This window comes from Pituophis catenifer, unplaced genomic scaffold (assembly GCF_029215685.1).
Source record: "Pituophis catenifer annectens isolate HBS135680 unplaced genomic scaffold, rPitCat1.0.hap2 SCAF_1, whole genome shotgun sequence".
Lineage (NCBI taxonomy): Eukaryota > Metazoa > Chordata > Lepidosauria > Squamata > Colubridae > Pituophis > Pituophis catenifer.
Genome location: NW_027256881.1, coordinates 117,085,318 through 117,104,706, shown reverse-complemented (window position 1 = coordinate 117,104,706; position 19,389 = coordinate 117,085,318). Strand labels below are relative to the sequence as shown.

The following is a 19,389-nucleotide window of genomic DNA, read 5'->3' as shown; positions in this document are numbered from 1 at the left end:
TAAAACTATAATTGCTGTCATGAATGACTACCTGCTGACTTTGCCCTTTCTAATAATAAAACACAATACTTAAATGAGCATTTGGACTGAATATGTGAAGATTTTTTTTAAAAAAAATCTCAGCGTAACCTATTTCTCCAGGACAGGGATCAAACTTGATTTCATTGCGGGCCGCATGAGGGTTGCATTTGATCTTGTGGGGCCAGGGGGATGTTCTGTCCCCGTCTCACATGCACACACACCAACAGACGTCCAAGAGTTAAAAACCAAACCAGCCGACAAAATCATTTTCCTTATGATAACGGAACTTGGCAGCAACCTAATGGCTGCCTGCCAAGAGTTTATTACTCACAAAGGGAAGAGATAACTTCTCTCCGCTTCTGGTGCATCAAAGTAAAATGTTCAATAATTACAGAGTGAATTAAGTTCAAAGATAATCCAGCAAAGTCTATAGCAAAAGTCCGGCAATGCAGAATGGCGTGGAAGCTTTCAGCTTTGTTCATCACAAGGCTTGACTGGCCATCACGCTCCCTTTTATACCCTGTGGGGTGTGGTCCAGTGACTCAGCCTTATCTCGGGCACGCCTTTTCTTCTGTTGCGTGCGCTTATCTCTGCGACGCTGTCAAGGATCCAGCCAAGACTCATTACTCTCATCACTGTCCACCTGTGGCTGCGTGGACATGCTTGGCCCCGGCCCTATCTCTTGCCCTTTGGCGGACACCGAAGGCATTGCCAAAGAGGAGGGTCCTGGAGAGGGAGGCCTTGCCAACTCCTCTCCTTCACTCTCGGAGTCCTCTCCTGCCGATGACACAGGCTCAGGTAACGGAGCCACAACAGGGGGCATGGCCAGGGTGGGCATGGCCAGTTCAACATCACTCATATTGAGGGTGCCTTTGGTGTCTGAGCGCTCTGCTAGCAAAAACTGGCTCCCGAGCTCTGTTTTTGCCTGCAACGGCTTCCTGCAATCCTCTGCCAGCGAAAACAGAGCTGGGGAGGGCCACCTGCGGCTCTCCCAAGCTCCGTTTTTGCTGGCAGAGGCACCATGGGCCAGTCCTTCAATGTTTCAAGGGTAGCCCTGGGTGCCAGATCTAAGCACCCTGCAGACCAGATCCGGCCCCCAGGCCCTGAGTTTGACACCCCTGCTCCAGGATTTCCAAATGACTTCTCATCTAAGTACTAGCCAGATCTGTACCTGCTTAGCTTTTGAAATCAACCAGGCTTCATTAGGTGCTCTTGCTAACCTGGTTGACCTACTTACTTCATATTCATATTAACAAAACTGTTCTTTCTTCTCTGGATAGGACACTATAGTGGCTCTGCAAGCCTTGAGTACCTTTGCAACACTTACAGCTGATTCTATGACAGAAATAGATGTTACAGTGAGTGGATCCATGGAAGAAAATCCAACGGTTTTCCGAATTGATCATGAAAACCGTTTAGTTCTCAAGACCAAAGAGGTACTGAATTTTTTTTAAAAAAACTGATTTCAGGAAATTCATCTAATTTGGAATGCTTTTTTGACCATAATAAAATCTGCCATTTCTTTTAGTTTCCAGCTGCACAGCCTGTTAGAATTACAATTTCTGCAAATGGCCGTGGTTTTGCTATTTTTCAGGTAGGCGTATATAGTCATTTTTGTCTCTTTTCTTTCTCTAAGGATTTTGGATTGAATTAGATACTCCATTTGGTTGGATCATATTTGAATTATCAAGGGTGGAGTCAATATTATATTAAGTACAAACTAGATTCAGAATCAAGTCACAGCTGTCCTTATGACTTTATTACTTTAGTTTGTTTTCTCCATATGTTATTCTTTTGTTTGGTCTTTTTAAAACTGCTTTGATTACTAATATCATATTAATATAGCAATTATATATTAATAGAATGCTATTAATTAATTCTAGTAATTATGTAATATTCCCAATGTACCTATCATATTGGAAAGTATGATTTAGATTCTAATTACTCTGTGTGAATGTCTCACCAAAAGAGATTTTGTTTCTCCTTTCCTGCTAAACTCCTGGTGTTTTCCCAGAAGGCAATTGTAATAGCATTAGGATGCTGTTAAATGTCACTTTAAGATTATTATTCTATGTAAAGGATGGATCTTCTAAATCAGCACCAAGACTTCTTGATGTGAACAGTTTTATTCTGAACTGCAGTACAGCTTGCAGCATAACAGTGAACTCTGATGGCAGATATGTTGTTAACTTCATTTTGGATCTATAGTGGCTTTCAGGAAATCCTGAACATCACTACTATCAGTATTGAAGTGGTTGTCCTTTATAAAAATGCTGCCCAGTCCATAATTCAATATGATAATCTTGGGCTTCTCGTAAGCAGTGTGGAATGTGGTAGCAGTAATTTTCATGCAATTCCTTATTTGCAGCACTGTCTTCCTCCCGTTCTTCAGCTTTTCTGCCCACTCCACTGTGTTTAAAAAATAATCACTTGATTTTCCAGGAGAAGCTTCCCTTCTCTCTTCCCTGCCACAAAAATTGTTGCTTAGATTTTTCAGTGTTCATTATATATCTTTCTTTTTTAACCCTGGCAAAATGCATACACATCATTCTATTGTCGGCCAGTAGCATATTGCTCTTTTGTCCAATTCTCACAACGCTACCCGACATAGCAAATCAAATGCTGTCTGGTAGCCCAGGGGAAGATGAGAAGGAGAATGAAAACAACTTACAAAAGTATCTTGGCATGTGAGACCTGTCTCCATATTTGGACTCCTGTCAAAGGAAATGGTGTTCTCTGTGGATCAAAGGGATACTAGGGACACAGAATCCAGTTAGCATAGAAACCCCAGGCCTGTTTTACATCTTTTTATCTTTAATCCTTGTAAAACAATTGGGTTACATGAGTCAAATTCCATGTTGATTAGCATCCAGTACAAATAAACAGTAGAATACGTGACATTAGCAATGCAACCCCACAAACAGAATTTGAAGAATAGGTTATATATAAAATTTCAGAGGGGGCTGGGCTTGTTATAAAATGCCATTATTTGGGTATATGCATTTACAGAAATCATATTTATTTTTATCAAAAAAATATACATTTGAAAATAACTTCAGGTCCATTAATGAAGGCCAACGTTTGAAAATAACACAGCAGGCAATAAATTGTTCATCCATCATATCTGACAGTGGTGGACTCAGCTGGAATTGTTTTTAACAGCAGTCAAATTGCTGCAAGTTGTCTACACATGCAAAAATATTACTAGTTTATTTTAAAACAATCAAAATTGATGTGCAATCAAGTTATCAACAACTTAAAACACTTTTAAGAAAAATCTAAATAAATATTAGATGCCAAATGCACAGACTCAAACCCTATCCTGTGTTTGTAATTAACACATGGAACAAGAGGGTCTTTTACTTGATCAACTGTCTATAGGCATATGATATTACCAGTATATTTATCTATTTTTAAGTAGCATTGAAAAGACAGCTTGTAGGATTTGATGACAATATCAGAAATGTCAGTGTATGGTTAAAGACGGGAAAATTCTGTTTAATTCCAATATGAAATCACATAGAAGTGTCGTTCTCAAATTGAGAGCCAGAAACCACCAATATGCTGATAATATTTAGCTTTCCTTTCCTTTCTTAGAGATTTAAGGTCTGAGATTTCTAGGGCCTCTGAATGTCTCCAGATGACCCTAGACTTAGATGTGGAGGAATAAAATAAGACATGGCAATTTATAACACAGGGAGTTGGACATCGGGATTTGGGAAATACAGTTATAAATATGACTTATGACCACAATTGAGCCCAAAATTTCTGTTGCTAAGTGAGACAGTTATTAAGTGAATTTACCCTGTTTCACAACCTTTCTTGCTATAGTTGTTCAATGAATCACTGCAGTTGTTAAGTTAGTATCATGGTTGTTAAGTGAATCTGGCTTCTCCATTGACTTTGCTTATCAGAAGGTAGCAAAAGGTGGTCTCATGATCCCGGGACATTTCAACCATCATTAATATGAGTCAGTTGCCAAACGTCTGAATTTTTTTCATGTAACCATGGGGATGCTGTAATGGTCGTAAGTCATAAGTCACTTTTTTCCAGTGGTGAAATTCAATTTTTTTTACCATCGGTTCTGTGGGCGTGGCTTGGAGGGTGTGGCTTGGTGGGCATGGCAGGGGAAGGATACTGCAAAATCCCCATTCCCTCCCCACTCCTGAGGGAAGGATATTGCAAAATCTCCACTCCCTCCCCACTCCTGGGGGAAGAATATTGCAAAATCCCCATTCCCTCCCCACTCCTGAGGGAAGGATATTGCAAAATCTCCACTCCCTCCCCACTCCTAGGGGAAGAATATTGCAAAATCCCCATTCCCTCCCCACTCTGGGGCCAGCCAGAGGTGGTATTTGCCGGTTCTCCGAACTACTCAAAATTTCCACTACCGGTTCTCCAGAACCTGTCAGAACCTGCTGGATTTCACCCCTATCCTTGAAGAGTCACTAAATGAACTGTTGTAAATCAAGAACTTCCTATAATACTTGTTTTAGAAGGAGACTCCCTTGAATCAATTTTGTAGTCTAGTGGGTCTTCTGGATTCAGCATTAACATTGGACAGCCACCGCAGCTTTAGCTGATAAACCAAGAATCCTAAAATCCATGCAGTGATAACCTCAAGGCTGATTTACTGCCCATGCATTTTTTTAGCAGCAGCTCTTGAGAATGAAAATTGCAGAAAAATGATATAGGTAGTGAGTGGTGTCCCCTGGAGGTCCCATGTCACCCTTGGCTGAAACAATTTCACTGATTGCCAGTTGCTGTCCAGACTCAGTTCAGAGTGGTCATAATGAAATTTAAAGTCTCATCAGTTGAGGAAATCACCTTTTGAGAGGTCAGCCCTGAGTGCAGTCAGCCAACTGGTTTTTGAGGCTTTAAAGGTTTTTGAGGTACATTTAATATTCTTACTTGTTATAGTAGTCCTTCACTTACGACTACAACTGACCCCCAAAATTTCTGTTCCTAAGTGAATCAGTTGTTAAGTGAGTTTTTATGACCTTTCTTGCCACAGTTGTTAAGAGAATCACTGCAGTTGTTAAATTAGTAACCTGGTTGTTAAGCGATTCTGGCTTCCTCATTGACTTTGTTTGTCAGAAGATCGCAGAAGTGGATCACATGACCCCGGGACACTGCAATGGTCATAAATATGAACCAGTTGCTAAGCATCTGAATTTTGATCACGTAGCCTTGGGGATGCTGCAGCAGTCGTAAGTGTGAAAACCGGTCATAAGTCACTTTTTTCAGTGCCATTGTCACTTTGAACGATCACTAAATGAATGGTTGTAAGTCGAGGACTACCTGAATATCTTTTGATAACCTCCATAAAGAGAAAGGACAGCATATTATTTGTCTGTCTGTCTGTCTGTCTGTCTGTCTGTCTGTCTGTCTGTCTATCTATCTATCTATCTATCTATTTATTTATTGGTTCGATTTATATGCCGCCCTTTCTCCGGAGACTCAGGGCAGCTTACAATGCATTAAGCAATAGCCTTCATACTTTTGTATATACCTGCTTAGTAGGGCTTTCGCCCCCCCCCCCAGCAGTGTTCTTTTTTATACAAAGTCAGCTTATTGCCCCCACAAACTGGGTCCTCATTTTACCTACCTTAGAAAGGATGGAAGGCTGAGTCAACCTTGAGCCTGGTGAGATTTGAACTTGCAGTAATTGCAGGCAGCTGGTGCCACCAAGGCTCTTGGTGAAATTAAACAGAACTTCTAATCCTTATCCAAAGAGCTTAACCACAGCTCATAATCCACGGCACCTGGAGTGGAAGATGGTTTGTCCTCACGTGTAGATGCAGCACTCTAAATTCTACCACAAGTCTTATTAAGAGACTACTTGACCAATGTTTTCTCATTTATGACACAGTTGTTCTGTACAAAGAACCTTTGCAAGCTGAAGGTAACTCTTCCTAAAGCATCCTAAGACATACCATCTAGGCTGGAGAGCGTTAAACTATTTATTTTATTTATTTATTTATTTTATTTATTTGATTTGTATACCGCCCTACTCCAGAAGGACTCAGGGCGGTGAGCAGCCAACAATAAAATACATAAATACACAAAATTTAAAAACCCGATAAAATCAAATTAAACTATGCCATTCTTGTTCTTTTAAATGTTCCATCCTTTAAGAATGATTGCAGTTTGTTATCAGGATTGAGTTACTCTTGAGAAAAGTAGGCAGATAAATTAATAATATGATTCATGACTTATTTATAGTCAAATCAAGCAACCTACCCTTTTCTAGTAAAGTACTCTAACATTAGAATTGATATTAATATGCCAAAAAATACAATAAAAAACTTTAAGCAAATGATACATGAAATTCCCATTTTAAAAAAATCTGTACTAATACAGAATGCAATAATGGCTGATAATAACAGCAATTAACATTGCATGATTTATCATCTGCTATGAATTACATGTGAGCTGTCTATAAAGAATGATCACATTTGGAATTTCGGAGTAGATGAAGTGAAGCAAGGATATATTTTACTACCATTGCATCATGTGTAAAGAGGAACCTGTCCCTTCCTTTAGAGTTAGCAATGACAACACTACCAGTTGTAATTCAAGTCAAAAGCAATCCTTCAACCATGTCTAGGGATTTCCTGAGTTATGCCTATACAGGATGGAACAGAAAAAAGGGGGAAAGAGAAGCTTTTTAAACATCTGGGAAGAATGAATCATGTCATCTTAGAACTCTATTTCACTTTTTGAATCTCTTCTGGATAATGTATTATATTATATAGCAAAGTCTAATGACCATCCACTTCCAAGGGAGATGCCAGTTCTTGGTACATTTTTCCATAAAACTGATTTTTCAAAGAATCTTACAATTTTCCCTGCAAATTTTTCATTATTTTGCATCTGTTTGATCCGTAAATTGAATGCATTCAAAATTCAATTTGCATTCAGAAATTCAAATGGATGCCCAATTGGTCTGAAACTTTATCAATAAGAAAATATTTGTAAGGGTTGAAATGAGGAGTCCTTGGTATTCTCTGAGCTTGGTTATTTTCTTGCAGATATTTCATTACCCAAACTAGGTAACATGTAGCACCCCTCACCTTTATCTTGGATGAAACAAAATTATGCTTTCTATGTGTCTACTGTTGATAAATATACAGACTGCTCTCCAAAATGTAAGAAAAACAACAATCTTCAACTTTAAAAAAATAAAGATGGTCCTGTGTCTGGTTTCTGACTGCATCCATGACATTTTTTTTTGTCAGCAAGGAGATTTCCAATTGTCTTCTTCAGAGATATTTTTCAGCTTTCAGCCTAGTGAGCAGCCCTGATTTTTCAATTCTACATATGCCAATAAAGTGAAAAAAATGTGGCCCAATGAGACACTAGCATGCTTAATGTGTTTGTCTGTGTTTCATTCCTGAAGCAAGTGAATACATTCATATTAGTTTTTATTTTGACGTTAGGGTTTTAATCACTTTTATCAAGTCTAAACAAGATATACCTGAAGCCTCTTAAAAGAAAAAGCCCAGGTCAGGATTGTGTGAATCTTCTCATCCATTCTCACACCTGCTGAAGTTCATTTGTTTTAAAATGCAAGCTCATTAGCATTCTACTTTCTTTCTCAAAGCTTAATTCAGTAGCCAAAGAAAATGCTGCCAAAAATTTCTTCCTGAAAATAACCCTTTAACCATAAACTTTCATCCAGACATCTGTTTAAATTCCAACCATAAGGATAAACATGAGAGAGCAAAGATTCCTGGACTGACAGGCAGTTTTCCAAAGTTTTGATATTTTTTTAGCTGGAATATTGTAAAGGCTGCTGCTAAAAGGATTTCGATAATGCTTTCACAAGAAAGCTCCTTGTTTTCAATAATTGTTGAAGCAAAGTAGTTCCAGAAGCGTAAAGTCTTGCAGTTTCATAAATGTGAAGGATACCATCTTCCTGCCATTTATCTTGGAAAAGCATTGGAGATTTTTTCCAATCAAGAACTGGCAAAACTAAGGCCAAGTTAACGCATTATAGTAAGCCAAGATTAATTTTAATATTTGTTGAAGCCACAATGACTACATTTATATATATGGCTTGGCCATAACCATAGTTTACCAACTAGAATAACTAGGTTTACATACCACACTAAACCAAAATCAACCTATATTGTAGTTTAATGTGTATATTAAATGTTATGTGTATTAAATGTTCTACTTCAAGCATCTTTCACGAAGACTAAACTACCTCCTATTCACTTAGGTAAAATTCTCTATATGCAATGTCTCTATATGCAATAAACAAGAATTATAGGTAGATGAGAAAGATGCATTTTAAAATGGCATATGTTTTTTGAAAATGAACCTGGACATGACATGCTAAGGAGAATACACTCTGGTTTACTTAAAGTTTGCTCAAGCTTCCAAGTTTGCAATGTTTTATCTGACCATGAAGGAATTTTACTACAGAAATAAAAATGTATAAATTTATAACATGCAAAATATATGTACACAGGCATAAATTTAGCATTTGTGGTCAAATTGCATGTTTGAGTGACACACTAAATGAACAGTAGAACACAAGTACAAAGCTAAACTTTCTGCAAATATGAATGCATAATTACTTATGCAGAACTCTTTTTTTATAAATTAATGTCATTGTTTCTTGCAACTACATAGATAGGCCTATGCAGTTTACTTGACAAGATATTTTTGGAGTGGTTTGCCTTTAATTAGTAAATCAAACTCTTCTCATGTAGCTGTCAACATATTCAGAATAAGAAAATAGTGAATATGGCAAGTGCAGAACTTTATAACAAGTACAATAGTACTTTGGCAGAAATAATAATTTCCAGATAATTCTTATCAGCTAAGAATCTTCCTGTTCATTGTTTTGGATCCCCCTTTCCCTTGCAGATAGCTGTTATAACAGCTACTTGCCTCTCCCCAAGAGTGCTTAATTACAACATAAAACGAATATAAAAACTGATGCAAAATGTTATTGTTTAACTAAATGTTTAACTAAATGTCTATGCCATTTAGAAAAATGTAGTTGGCTTATCTTTCTAGTTTTGGAGCAGAAATCAATTTTTTTGAAAAAAAGAAGAAGAAAAGAATTACAAAATGACATAATCTGTTTAGTTGAGTCATTGACCCAGATGTGGGAGACTCACACAATCTTATTCACAATCCATCATAGAAGCAGTGGTTGCATAGCCTAGAGAAATCAGTAATTCCATAACAGAACTGAATCTTTAAGGAAAGATGTGTGGTTTGACACAGGAATAGGCAAATGTGTACGAATTATGTCAGAGGTTCCAGATGTCTTGAATGATGTTTTGCAGTTTCCAGAAATTACATATTGACAGCTATGAGTATAAGCCAGGATGTCAATCATTATGAATGTACCAGCTAGTGAATATATGCTGCATGCATATCTACTACCACTGTCATTTAAATTGTCATATCAAAATATCTTTTAAAATGTGTTGGTAAAATTCTTTCTGCCTATGACAGGATATCATGCTTGATTGTTCCTTTGTAGAGTTTTCTTTCTTCGTGGATTTATCTTTGTTTAAGGCCAAGAAGGAATGAAAAATTGAATGTAAAATTCCTTCCAGTAAAATAGTTGTTTAAGAGGCTATCCTGTATGTTGATCCAGGTGTTCCTGAATTGCCAGTAAATTCTTACCATTTTGCTTTTCTTGGCAAACACTAAAGCAATAGCATTTTGGGTGATGACAACATTTTGATTTATTTCCAACTTGATTTGACCAAGTTCACAGCAGGTCCAATAAGAAGAAAGCATGTTTGATTTGTCATTTTGAGGTGCTTTTGATAGATTTGTTTTGAGAATTTGAAACTGAAAGTTTTATTTCAGAAAAGGATGCGAAATGTCCCACATTTATTTTTGGATTGTATGTTACAGTATTGCATATATGAATTTAATCTGATAAACTCTGAAATAGCTATTATTATTATTCTTTTCTGCTGTTATCTTCACTGAATATCATTTTTAAAAAAATTTGTTTCTCTATAGCTCAATGTTATATACAATGTGAAAAATTCACATACCAGCAAAAGGCGTAGATCTGCACAAAATCAAGAAGCCTTTGACTTAGATGTCTATGTAAAGGATGACAAAGAAGACATAAATAGCTTAACTTTAAATGTGTGCACCAGGTAAGTATTAAGCTATCCATTCTCTTTTATTTACAATTTTAAAAAATGACTTTTGAGCTTTAACAAATATATCTTTTTAAGATTTCAGAGAAATCAAAGTTTGGGCATACCACTCCATCATATTTTGCCAGGTTTTCTAAATGAATGAATGAATGAATGTATGAATGAATCAATGAATCAAACAAAAATTCCTACCAAAGTTAAAGCTTAGTTAAATCTAAAGAGACAGCTCAGTTCACAAGTTCTTCCCTTAGGCCAGGGGTGTCAAACTCGTGGCTCGTGGCCCAGATGTGTCACACACTTGCCACGCCCACCCTTGGTTTAGCGAAGGGGGAAAAGTCACGATATGTCATGTGACAACAACATGACGCCATGAGTTTGATACCTATGGCTGCTCCTGATACTTAGGACTACTACCACGGCATTCCCATAGTCACATCGTCAAAATTTGTGCACGTGGTAACTGGCATGTATTTATGATGATTGCAGCATCCCAGGTTCATGTGATTGCCGCTGGGTGAGATCATCCGTGGCTTTGGGGTGAAGTACCACCAGTACGCTGATGACACCCAGCTGTACATCTCCACCCCTGGCCACCCCAACGATGCCCTTGAAGTAATGTCCTGGTGCCTGGAGGCTGTGCGGATCTGGATGGGGAGAAACCGGCTCAAACTCAACTCTTCCAAGACTGAATGGCTGTGGTTCCCGGCATCCCGATATAGTCAGATGACTCCATCTCTGACTATTGGGGGCGAGTCTTTGGCCCCCTCGGAGAGGGCTCGCAATCTGGGAGTCCTTCTGGATACTCAGCTGTCCTTGGAGGAACATCTGACGGCTGTGGCCAGGGGGACTTTTTGTCAGATTCACCTGATACGCCAGTTGCGGCCCTTTCTTGATCGGGATTCCCTGCGCACAGTCACTCATGCCCTCATCACCTCTCGCCTGGACTACTGCAACGTTCTCTACATGGGGCTCCCCTTGAGGGGCACCCGGAAGCTCCAACTGGTCCAGAATGCGGCCACGTGGGTAGTTACGGGAGCTGCATGGCGCTCCCATACAACACCTCTCCTGCGTGAGCTGCACTGGTTCCCAGTGGTCTTCCAGGTGCACTTCAAGGTGTTGGTTATCACCTTTAAAGCGCTCCATGGCATAGGACCTAGATATCTTCGAGACCGCCTGCTGCTACCGACGGCCTCCCATCGACCTGTGTGCTCCCACAGAGAGAGCCTCCTCGGGGTGCCATCAGCCAAACAATGTAGGCTGGTGACCCCCAGGGGGAGGGCCTTCTTTGTGGGGGCACCCACCCTCTGGAACCAACTGCCCCCAGAGATAAGGAGAATCTAAGACCTCGGTGCCTTCCGCCGTGCCCTTAAAACTTTCTTTTTTCAGCAAGCCGGGCTTTAACACTTTTAAATGTTTTTAACTGGTTTGTCATTGTTTTTTTTTTTTTAATTACGGGGCCAAATTTATATATATCTTTTTAATAGTATTTTAATGTTTGTAGTTTATGTTTTTATTTGGCTGTACACCGCCCTGAGTCCTCAGGGAGAAGGGCGGTATATAAATTTGATATAAAATAAAATAAAAATAAATAAAATTTGCGATGTTCCCAGCTTGGCTTCTGATAAGCAATGAGGGAAGCTGGAGTCATTCAAAGACCACATGATTCACATAACAATGGCAGTGATTCACTTTAAAAACTGGCAAAAAGGACTACCTGATAACAAGAAATATTGTTTTATTCAGTTCCCAAGCGTTCAGGGCACAAACCTGACAAATGCTTTGTGGAAAAATTATAGCAGAAATATCCAATGACTTTTTGTCATTGCCGTTTGATGCTTTCACTTCGCTTGTCCTCTCAGTAGTTCCTGTCATAATGTTATAGTTGTAAATCAATGTTTGTTCTTGATTTAGATATCTGGTACCTTTAAAATGGGTGGGGGGAAGAGGTATTTATTTATTTATTTTTAAAATGTATTGACTGCCCATCTTTCCACAGAATAACTCTGGAGGGCGTACAATATTATATATAGAAACACTATAAACAAAAATTAATTAATTAATTAATTGTGCTCTTTCATAATTTTATTTTCCTCCAGTACAAATGGAGAATTAAGGTCTATACTTTAATTCTATACTAGGAATTAAAAACATTGCATGGTTGTGTGTGCACATGTGCATGCACTGTTATTTCTATGTAACTCATACCTTTTTCTTTGTTAGATATCTGGGTACTGGCTCATCTTCAAAGACCGGCATGGCTCTCATGGAGATTGGATTACTGAGTGGCTTCTCTCTGTCACCCAGTTTTGTGTCATTAGCTGACCCAGTTAAAAAAGTGGAAAAAGAGGAAGGCAAAATCCATTTATATCTGGACTCTGTAAGTCAAAATAAAGACATACTAGTCAGAATGATGATAAAACTTTGATTCAAAAACTAAAATTATGAAAAGTTTTTTTTTAAATTATCATTTAAAATAAACATTATGTTTGGTCAACACTATAGACAAAATTTAGAGCTAAAATTTAATTGGAATCCTCCAATTCATTCAAGAGAGGCCATATTTTATGAAGTATATTTACATAAGTTTGACCAGGCCTTGTAAGAATAAGTAGAAAGAGATGTTTAAGGGTCAAAAGACCAAATTAAAATTATCAAATTATAGGCTCTGATAGGAAGCCTATATTTCTAAACTTTTTATCTTCATAGTTAAGGAAAAGAGAAACGAGAATGAAGTAGTTCTATAGCCAGCTTGTTCTCCCTGGTTTTTCTGTTTGACAGGCCATACTGTACTGTGCCAAGATTAAGCACACTAATAGTGCAAGCATTTATGTGTTTACTCAGGATAAAGAATAAAGTATAAATAGATGTATAAAGGTGGATTCACATGATACAGGTGGTCTTTGCTTACTGGCCACTTGTTCAGTGACCATTTGAAGCTACGACGGTGCTAAAAAGCAAGACAACCAGTTCACAAAGTTGCATGTTTTGTATTTCTGCAAACAAAAACTAAAAAAATCATATAGATACAAACTGGAAGTCACAAAATCATGATTTAGGTGCTTGGCAACCAGTGCTGATTTATGCAGTCTCATGGTCACATGATTGCCATTTGCAACCTTCACAGCCTGTTTCCAACAAAAGCAAAATCAATGGAGAAGCCTGTAGAAAGTTGTAAGTTGTGCTCACGTGATGTTCTTCTTAAAGACATTGTTGCTTAGCAACAGAGTTGTTGGTCACAGCTGCAGCCAATAAGTATAATGTAACTGGTTTAGTCCTCATTCAGCAACCACAGTTGGGACTGGCAATTCAGTCACTAAGTGGAAAATCATGTGACTACGACGGTGCTTATGATTTTACTTCAGGTTTTCTTTCCTTTACAGCAGGGGTGTCAAACTCTTGGCCTGCGGGTTGGATGCATCACATACTGGCCACGCCCACCCCATTTTAGTGAAGGGGGGAAAAGTCATGATACGTCATGTGATTACAAAGTGACACTGTGAGTTTGACACCCATGCTTTAGTGTCACAAGGATATGAACCTAAACAGACAGATGAGTCCAATAGATGGGGAAGGTTTCCAGAACCTGACTCGCAAGGAAGCCTGGTAAAAGGGCAAATCTTGTAGCCCATTTTTTCCCTAATCCCCACCCTTTGGAGTGCTCACTCCAGTGCTGAGATAATTAGCAAGAGGAAAGTTGATGTTTGTCTTGAGACAAAGGGATTATAAAACAATAAGTGGGTACACAATAGAGAATGCACATTGAAAGGAATGTGCTGGCATTGATTGTCTGCTTAGCAGTTCAGGGCTGGGCGTTCCATAGCTTATAAGGCAAACAAAAGCCAAAAGTGTGAAACTGATCCAAGGTCTTGTCAGTTACAGGCAGCAGCTATAAGCTGGTTAATGAAGGTCACAGAGCTGAGTTTGTTAAATTGCAATTAGCACATTTTGGGGATTGCTGTACTGCAGAGAAAAGCAATTCAGGAAATGATAGCTTGTTTAAGCAATCATTCCAATCTGGGAGCTGTGCAGAATAAAAGAGGTCAGGCACAGGACAATATATTCTAATGGACTATATTGGTGAATATGTAACAGAGAGAGACACTGTGAAGGTCATAAGTATGGAGATTGGTCACAAAGTTACTTTTTCATCATCATTATAACTTCAAATAGTTGCTGTCCAAGGCAATTGATCTACTTGTATTTAGTTTCAAAACAAGTAGAGAAATAAGAATAAATTTTGGTAAGCATGATTCTTTGTGACAGATATGGACTGTTGCGCTTATGTGTGTGAATCAGCTACTGTTTGTGATTCTACATTTGTGCAATATGTCTACTCTTATTGGCAAACAGTATACAGTAAGATTGTCAGAAAGGGCAGCTATTTGTAAATATATAGCTGTATCTACTGTTCTGGGTAATGCAGTTAAAGATGGATGCATAGGAAGTTTCTTTTTTTTAATATTAAACATCTAGTTTTTCATATGCATTAATTATGGAAGCATATACTGTAGACCTCTCTGAAAATTATCTTTTTTTTTTTTTTGGTAGTTAAACGAAACACAGGTTTGTGTGGACATTCCAGCTGTGAGAGACTTCAAAGTGGCAAATACCCAGGATGCTTCAGTGACTGTGATGGATTATTATGAACCTAGTATGTGTCAATCACTTTTATGCATTCAGTGCTCAAGTATGCAGTTTAGGTGGGAAAGGGAAAAATGAACTGTTGTATGTTAAGGAAAGACCAGATTCAATTAGTTACAGTAAAGACTGTACATGAGAAATAAGCATGACTGGAAACCACAGGAACTTAAATAATGTTAATTCTCTTAAACCTTGAAGAAGGGGGAGGTGGTGAGGAGAGGGCAGTGTTCAGTGGAACATAAGGTCCATTAAATTTATGTTCTCTGAAAGATTGATATTTTGGGATATAATTCTTCAATCAAGAATGATTTTGTTACTTAAAGCATTCCTCATTTCAACAAATTTAGCAATAGTACGGATTCATGGATATATAGTAAAAAAATGACTTTTATTCATCTGGTCCAGATAGAAGATTGAAATCAGGGCATTATACCTAACAGCAATAGCACTTAGACTTATATATTTAAAGACCTACATTGCTCAGGGCCAGGGTATCTTCGAGACCGCCTTCTACCGCATAGCTCCCAGCGACCGGTGAGATCCCACAGAGTTGGTCTCCTCAGGGTCCCGTCAGCTAAACAATGCCGGCTGGCGGGCCCACAGGGGAGGGCCTTCTCTGTGGCTGCCCCAGCTCTCTGGAACCAGTTACCTCCTGAGGTCCGGACCATCCCCACCCTATTGGCCTTCCGAAAAGCGGTGAAGACCTGGCTCTTCCGGCAGGCCTGGGGCCGTTGATCTTGCTGCTGCGATTTGGTGAGATCCGGCCATGAATGGTGTGAATGGGTTTTAATTGTTTTTAATGGTTTAACTTTTAATGTTTTATATATGGTTTTTAAATGCATTGTAAGCCGCCTTGAGTCTTCGGAGAAAGGCGGCATACAAGTTGAACAAATAAATAAATAAATATATCACCCACATAGTGCTTTATAGCCCACTCTGGCCAGTTTATAATGTCAGCATGCTGCCCCCAATAACCTGACAGAGGACAGTGGTGAAGTTATGGGATAGTTTTGCTTCTGATATTGTTTCACAGCAGCATATAAATACTATCAAATAATAATTTGTTTGAAATGTTGGGCCTTAATACCTTTTTTCTTTGCTTTTCAATTGTTCATAATAGGGAGGAGAACAGTGAAAAGCTACAACTCCCAGGTGATGCAGAGTTTGTCATCTTGTACTTTCTGTGAAGACGATGAATGTAATTTTTGTAAAACAGATGGCTCCTTATCCGTTTCTCTCACTTCGGAATTGTTAGTACTGCTAGTGCTGTCAACTTGCTATGTTTTCGTCTGATTTAATAACTGGGTGACTGACGCTTATTGCACTGCTGAGAGTACCATTGATTGTATTTTCCTGCATAAGGAGAGTCTGGACCCTATGAAAATTGACTTATGGGTTTAAACTCTGTGAAAGAATTTGCATCTCAAATTAAGTAAGGGTAAATTGCTCGGAATGGAAAACTTTTCACATTTGTACCATTTTTATTTTCATTGGCATCTTCTATACTGGTGTTTCTCACCCTTGGCAATTATATGATGTGTGGGCTTCAAATCCCAGAATTCCCCAGACAGCAAATCCACACAGTATAAAATTGCCAAGATTGAGAAACACTGTTCTTTATCTATTAAATGCTTAGGGACTTTCTGCAAAATCTTATATACTGCATATGTTTAGTAATAAGTCTGAAGGGCTCTTACAGTACTTTTAATAAGTGTATATAAGATGGAAACCTAAACTATTTTCTCCAGTGAAATAAGGGAGGATCCAGACTCTAACCTTTGCTCTGAATTAGATAATGTTAAATTAAAATTAAATTGATTTGTCTAAAACTTTAATCATTTTTTAATTTAAAGCATGTCTGAATGAGGCCAAACTGATATTCAGGGGGAAAAAACTAAAATGGAGTATATATTTTGTATTAGTTTCTTATTTTTATAGTGAATTTGAGAGTTTTTTAAAGGAATATTGTTTAGTTTTAGTACTTACACAATATATTATTTAAGCCCTACATTCCTAATTTATGGGATTTAGTTTATGGTACATTTCAGGCTAACACTTAATTTATAAGTGTTATTGACTGTACTGGTACAGGACTGAGCCTCTTTTTCAAAGCAGTTTAATAAGTACTTTGGGCCAGATTAACATTCATTGCAATAATTACTGATTTCCTCAGTTATGTTCTAAAGATCTAAATTACTCTTATATGCATTGATTGTACAATGTGCACATAAGGAGACCTACTAAATTACAGCTCAAAAAAAACCACATGTCAAGCAGCTGGCCATAATTCATACTTGACTAGTCACATTATGAAAAATGCTTAAACTGCTAAAAATAAAATATGCCTCATTATGCATTGGAGTGCATTATTTTTGTATGTGTGTTAAAAGTAAATATAAGAAAGCAACAGATTTATATTATGATAAAGGCTTCTTTTTAATTAGAAATCTTGTATTTTCTTTTACAGTATGACATTTATTGCTTGTCCTAATTGTTGCTAGAGAGTAAGATTAGGCAGTTTAGTGGCTTGCTTCAAACTGAACGCACCTTGTCCTGCTAATCCTATGGACAAAAAACAAAAGTTGTTGTTAAACTAGAAGACTAACCCAATAGGAACTCTACCTCTGAAGAATTTTAATGTGGTACAAACTTTATAAGTTACTCAGAGATAGAACACCTTGCAGAACAAGAAAGACTAGCAGTATACAGTAGGTAGTACTCAACTTAAAATCGTTTGTTTAGTGACTATTACAACTGCACTGAAAAAAGTGAATGACGTATGACTATTACAGCATCACTGTAGTCAAACGATCAAAATTTGGACGCTTGGCAACTGGCATGTATTTATGATGATTGCAAGTGACCTGGGGTCATATGATCAGCTTTTATGACCTTCTGACAAGCAAAGTCAATGTGGAAGCCTGATTCACTTAATAACAGTATTACGTAAGCAAGAAAGGTCATAAAATGGGGCAAAAGTCACTTAACTGTTTTGCTTAGCGATAGAAATATTGGGCTCAATTATGGTTGTACATCGAGGACTTCTATAGGAACAAGCAAAATATTGACATTGAGATGGCTGGAATTAAGTCTCTGTCAGTCTAAATAGAATACAAAGAAGAGCCCAATCTGAAGTAAAAACAACAGTGTTCTTGTCACTGAAATAGGATCAAAATCTGCTTCCATCTTCCTTAAAACTAAGGTTCAATAAATGAATGAAAAGAAAACTTGAACCAGTAGAGAGTAAAGCTGTGTCCATGTTCACAAATGCCAGTGTTTGTAGGCTGCCAGTGATGCAGGACTATCAAATATCAACTATATATTGCAATAGTCAAATTCACTTAGATAGGAGGTGAAGCACTGGATTAAAATAATGATGTGGTAAGGCACAGGTTTAAACATTTAGAAAGGAAACTATGAACAAATGTAGACAAATATGTGGTGAATATTAAGATTCATATAAAAGAACTTTAAGCAACTTTAGCTGCATTACATCTTAAGTGCATAAAATCAATTCTCAAGGGGTTTGGCATATCTGCCTATTTTATTTGGCACTGTATGCTTTAATTTGAATATTATATTGAATAGGCCTGAGGAAAAAGTGCATGGAATAAAGATTATACACACACACTTGGAAATACAAATTTCTCTATTCATATATGTACACATCTGCCTAATATTGAATAAAGAAATATGTGTTGTGGCTGCAAGAAAATACATGTTTAAGATTTCAGGATTTACATGTATATGAGAATGAGGTCTTTAATTATGTTGTATTAAAATATATATTTTGTGCTGAAAATTTAAAATATGCATTCTTGCCAGATCAAGGAAAAACCTCCACTTCATATGGTTTAATAAATATATCTATAAAACTGGTCTCATATTGATATAAATGCAGTGTTTTTTTGAGTCAGGCCTGTATATATTCTTCAAAAGTTTATGACTGCATTGTTCCATTGTTAAGTAAGCCCTACTTGTAGGATTATCAAATTACTGATGTTAAGTACAGCTAGTGTATAGGAGGAATCTACAGAATATAGAAGGCTGGATCTTGGATCCTTGGCGTTTAGAAGAAATTTTAAAAAATGACTTCATTATATGCTAGGAGGACAGAAAGATGGAGTCATGGTTGTAGGGGAATCAGAAACTACGGAGACAGAATGAAGGACAGAATACATTAGTAAGTTGTTACCATAGCTATGAACATAGTTATCTTAGTTGTTGATAACAGTAATTTTAAAATGCATTACCACATTATGTTCACTAGCTTTTTTCTACCACTAGATGATCACCAATATCTGAAACGTGAAAGGCTTTCTCTTTGAATTATTTAACTTCTCAGATGAAAAAGAAGAATGTGAGATTATTTTGCATTACCAAATAATTACAACAGAATAGCTGTACTGTACTATTCACCCACATCACCATATGGTTTTGGTCCCTCTATAGAATACTTGATGGTTATATTTCAATTAGCCACATAAAAGTAAAGTGAAATCCCCAGGCAACAAAAATGCCACAGTCTGTTTTCTGAAAGTTATTCTCCCCACAGCCATCGCAGGATATTTAGCAAATC

At 37.6% G+C, this 19,389-nt stretch overlaps 1 protein-coding gene across 3 annotated transcripts in view; it reads left to right on the top strand.

The window, feature by feature from the left end:
- Nucleotides 1–18,690, top strand: part of CD109 (CD109 molecule) — an 87,265-nt gene extending 68,575 nt beyond the window's left edge. For all 3 annotated transcript variants that reach the window (XM_070932905.1, XM_070932904.1, XM_070932903.1), the window contains 6 exons: nt 1,302–1,457; nt 1,550–1,615; nt 10,024–10,166; nt 12,390–12,546; nt 14,718–14,820; nt 15,931–18,690. In XM_070932905.1, coding sequence (XP_070789006.1) covers nt 1,302–1,457; nt 1,550–1,615; nt 10,024–10,166; nt 12,390–12,546; nt 14,718–14,820; nt 15,931–16,103 — 798 coding nt within the window. In that variant the 3' untranslated portion in view covers nt 16,104–18,690. The remainder of the gene's footprint in view (nt 1–1,301; nt 1,458–1,549; nt 1,616–10,023; nt 10,167–12,389; nt 12,547–14,717; nt 14,821–15,930) is intronic.
- The last annotated feature ends 699 nt before the right edge of the window (nt 18,691–19,389 follow it).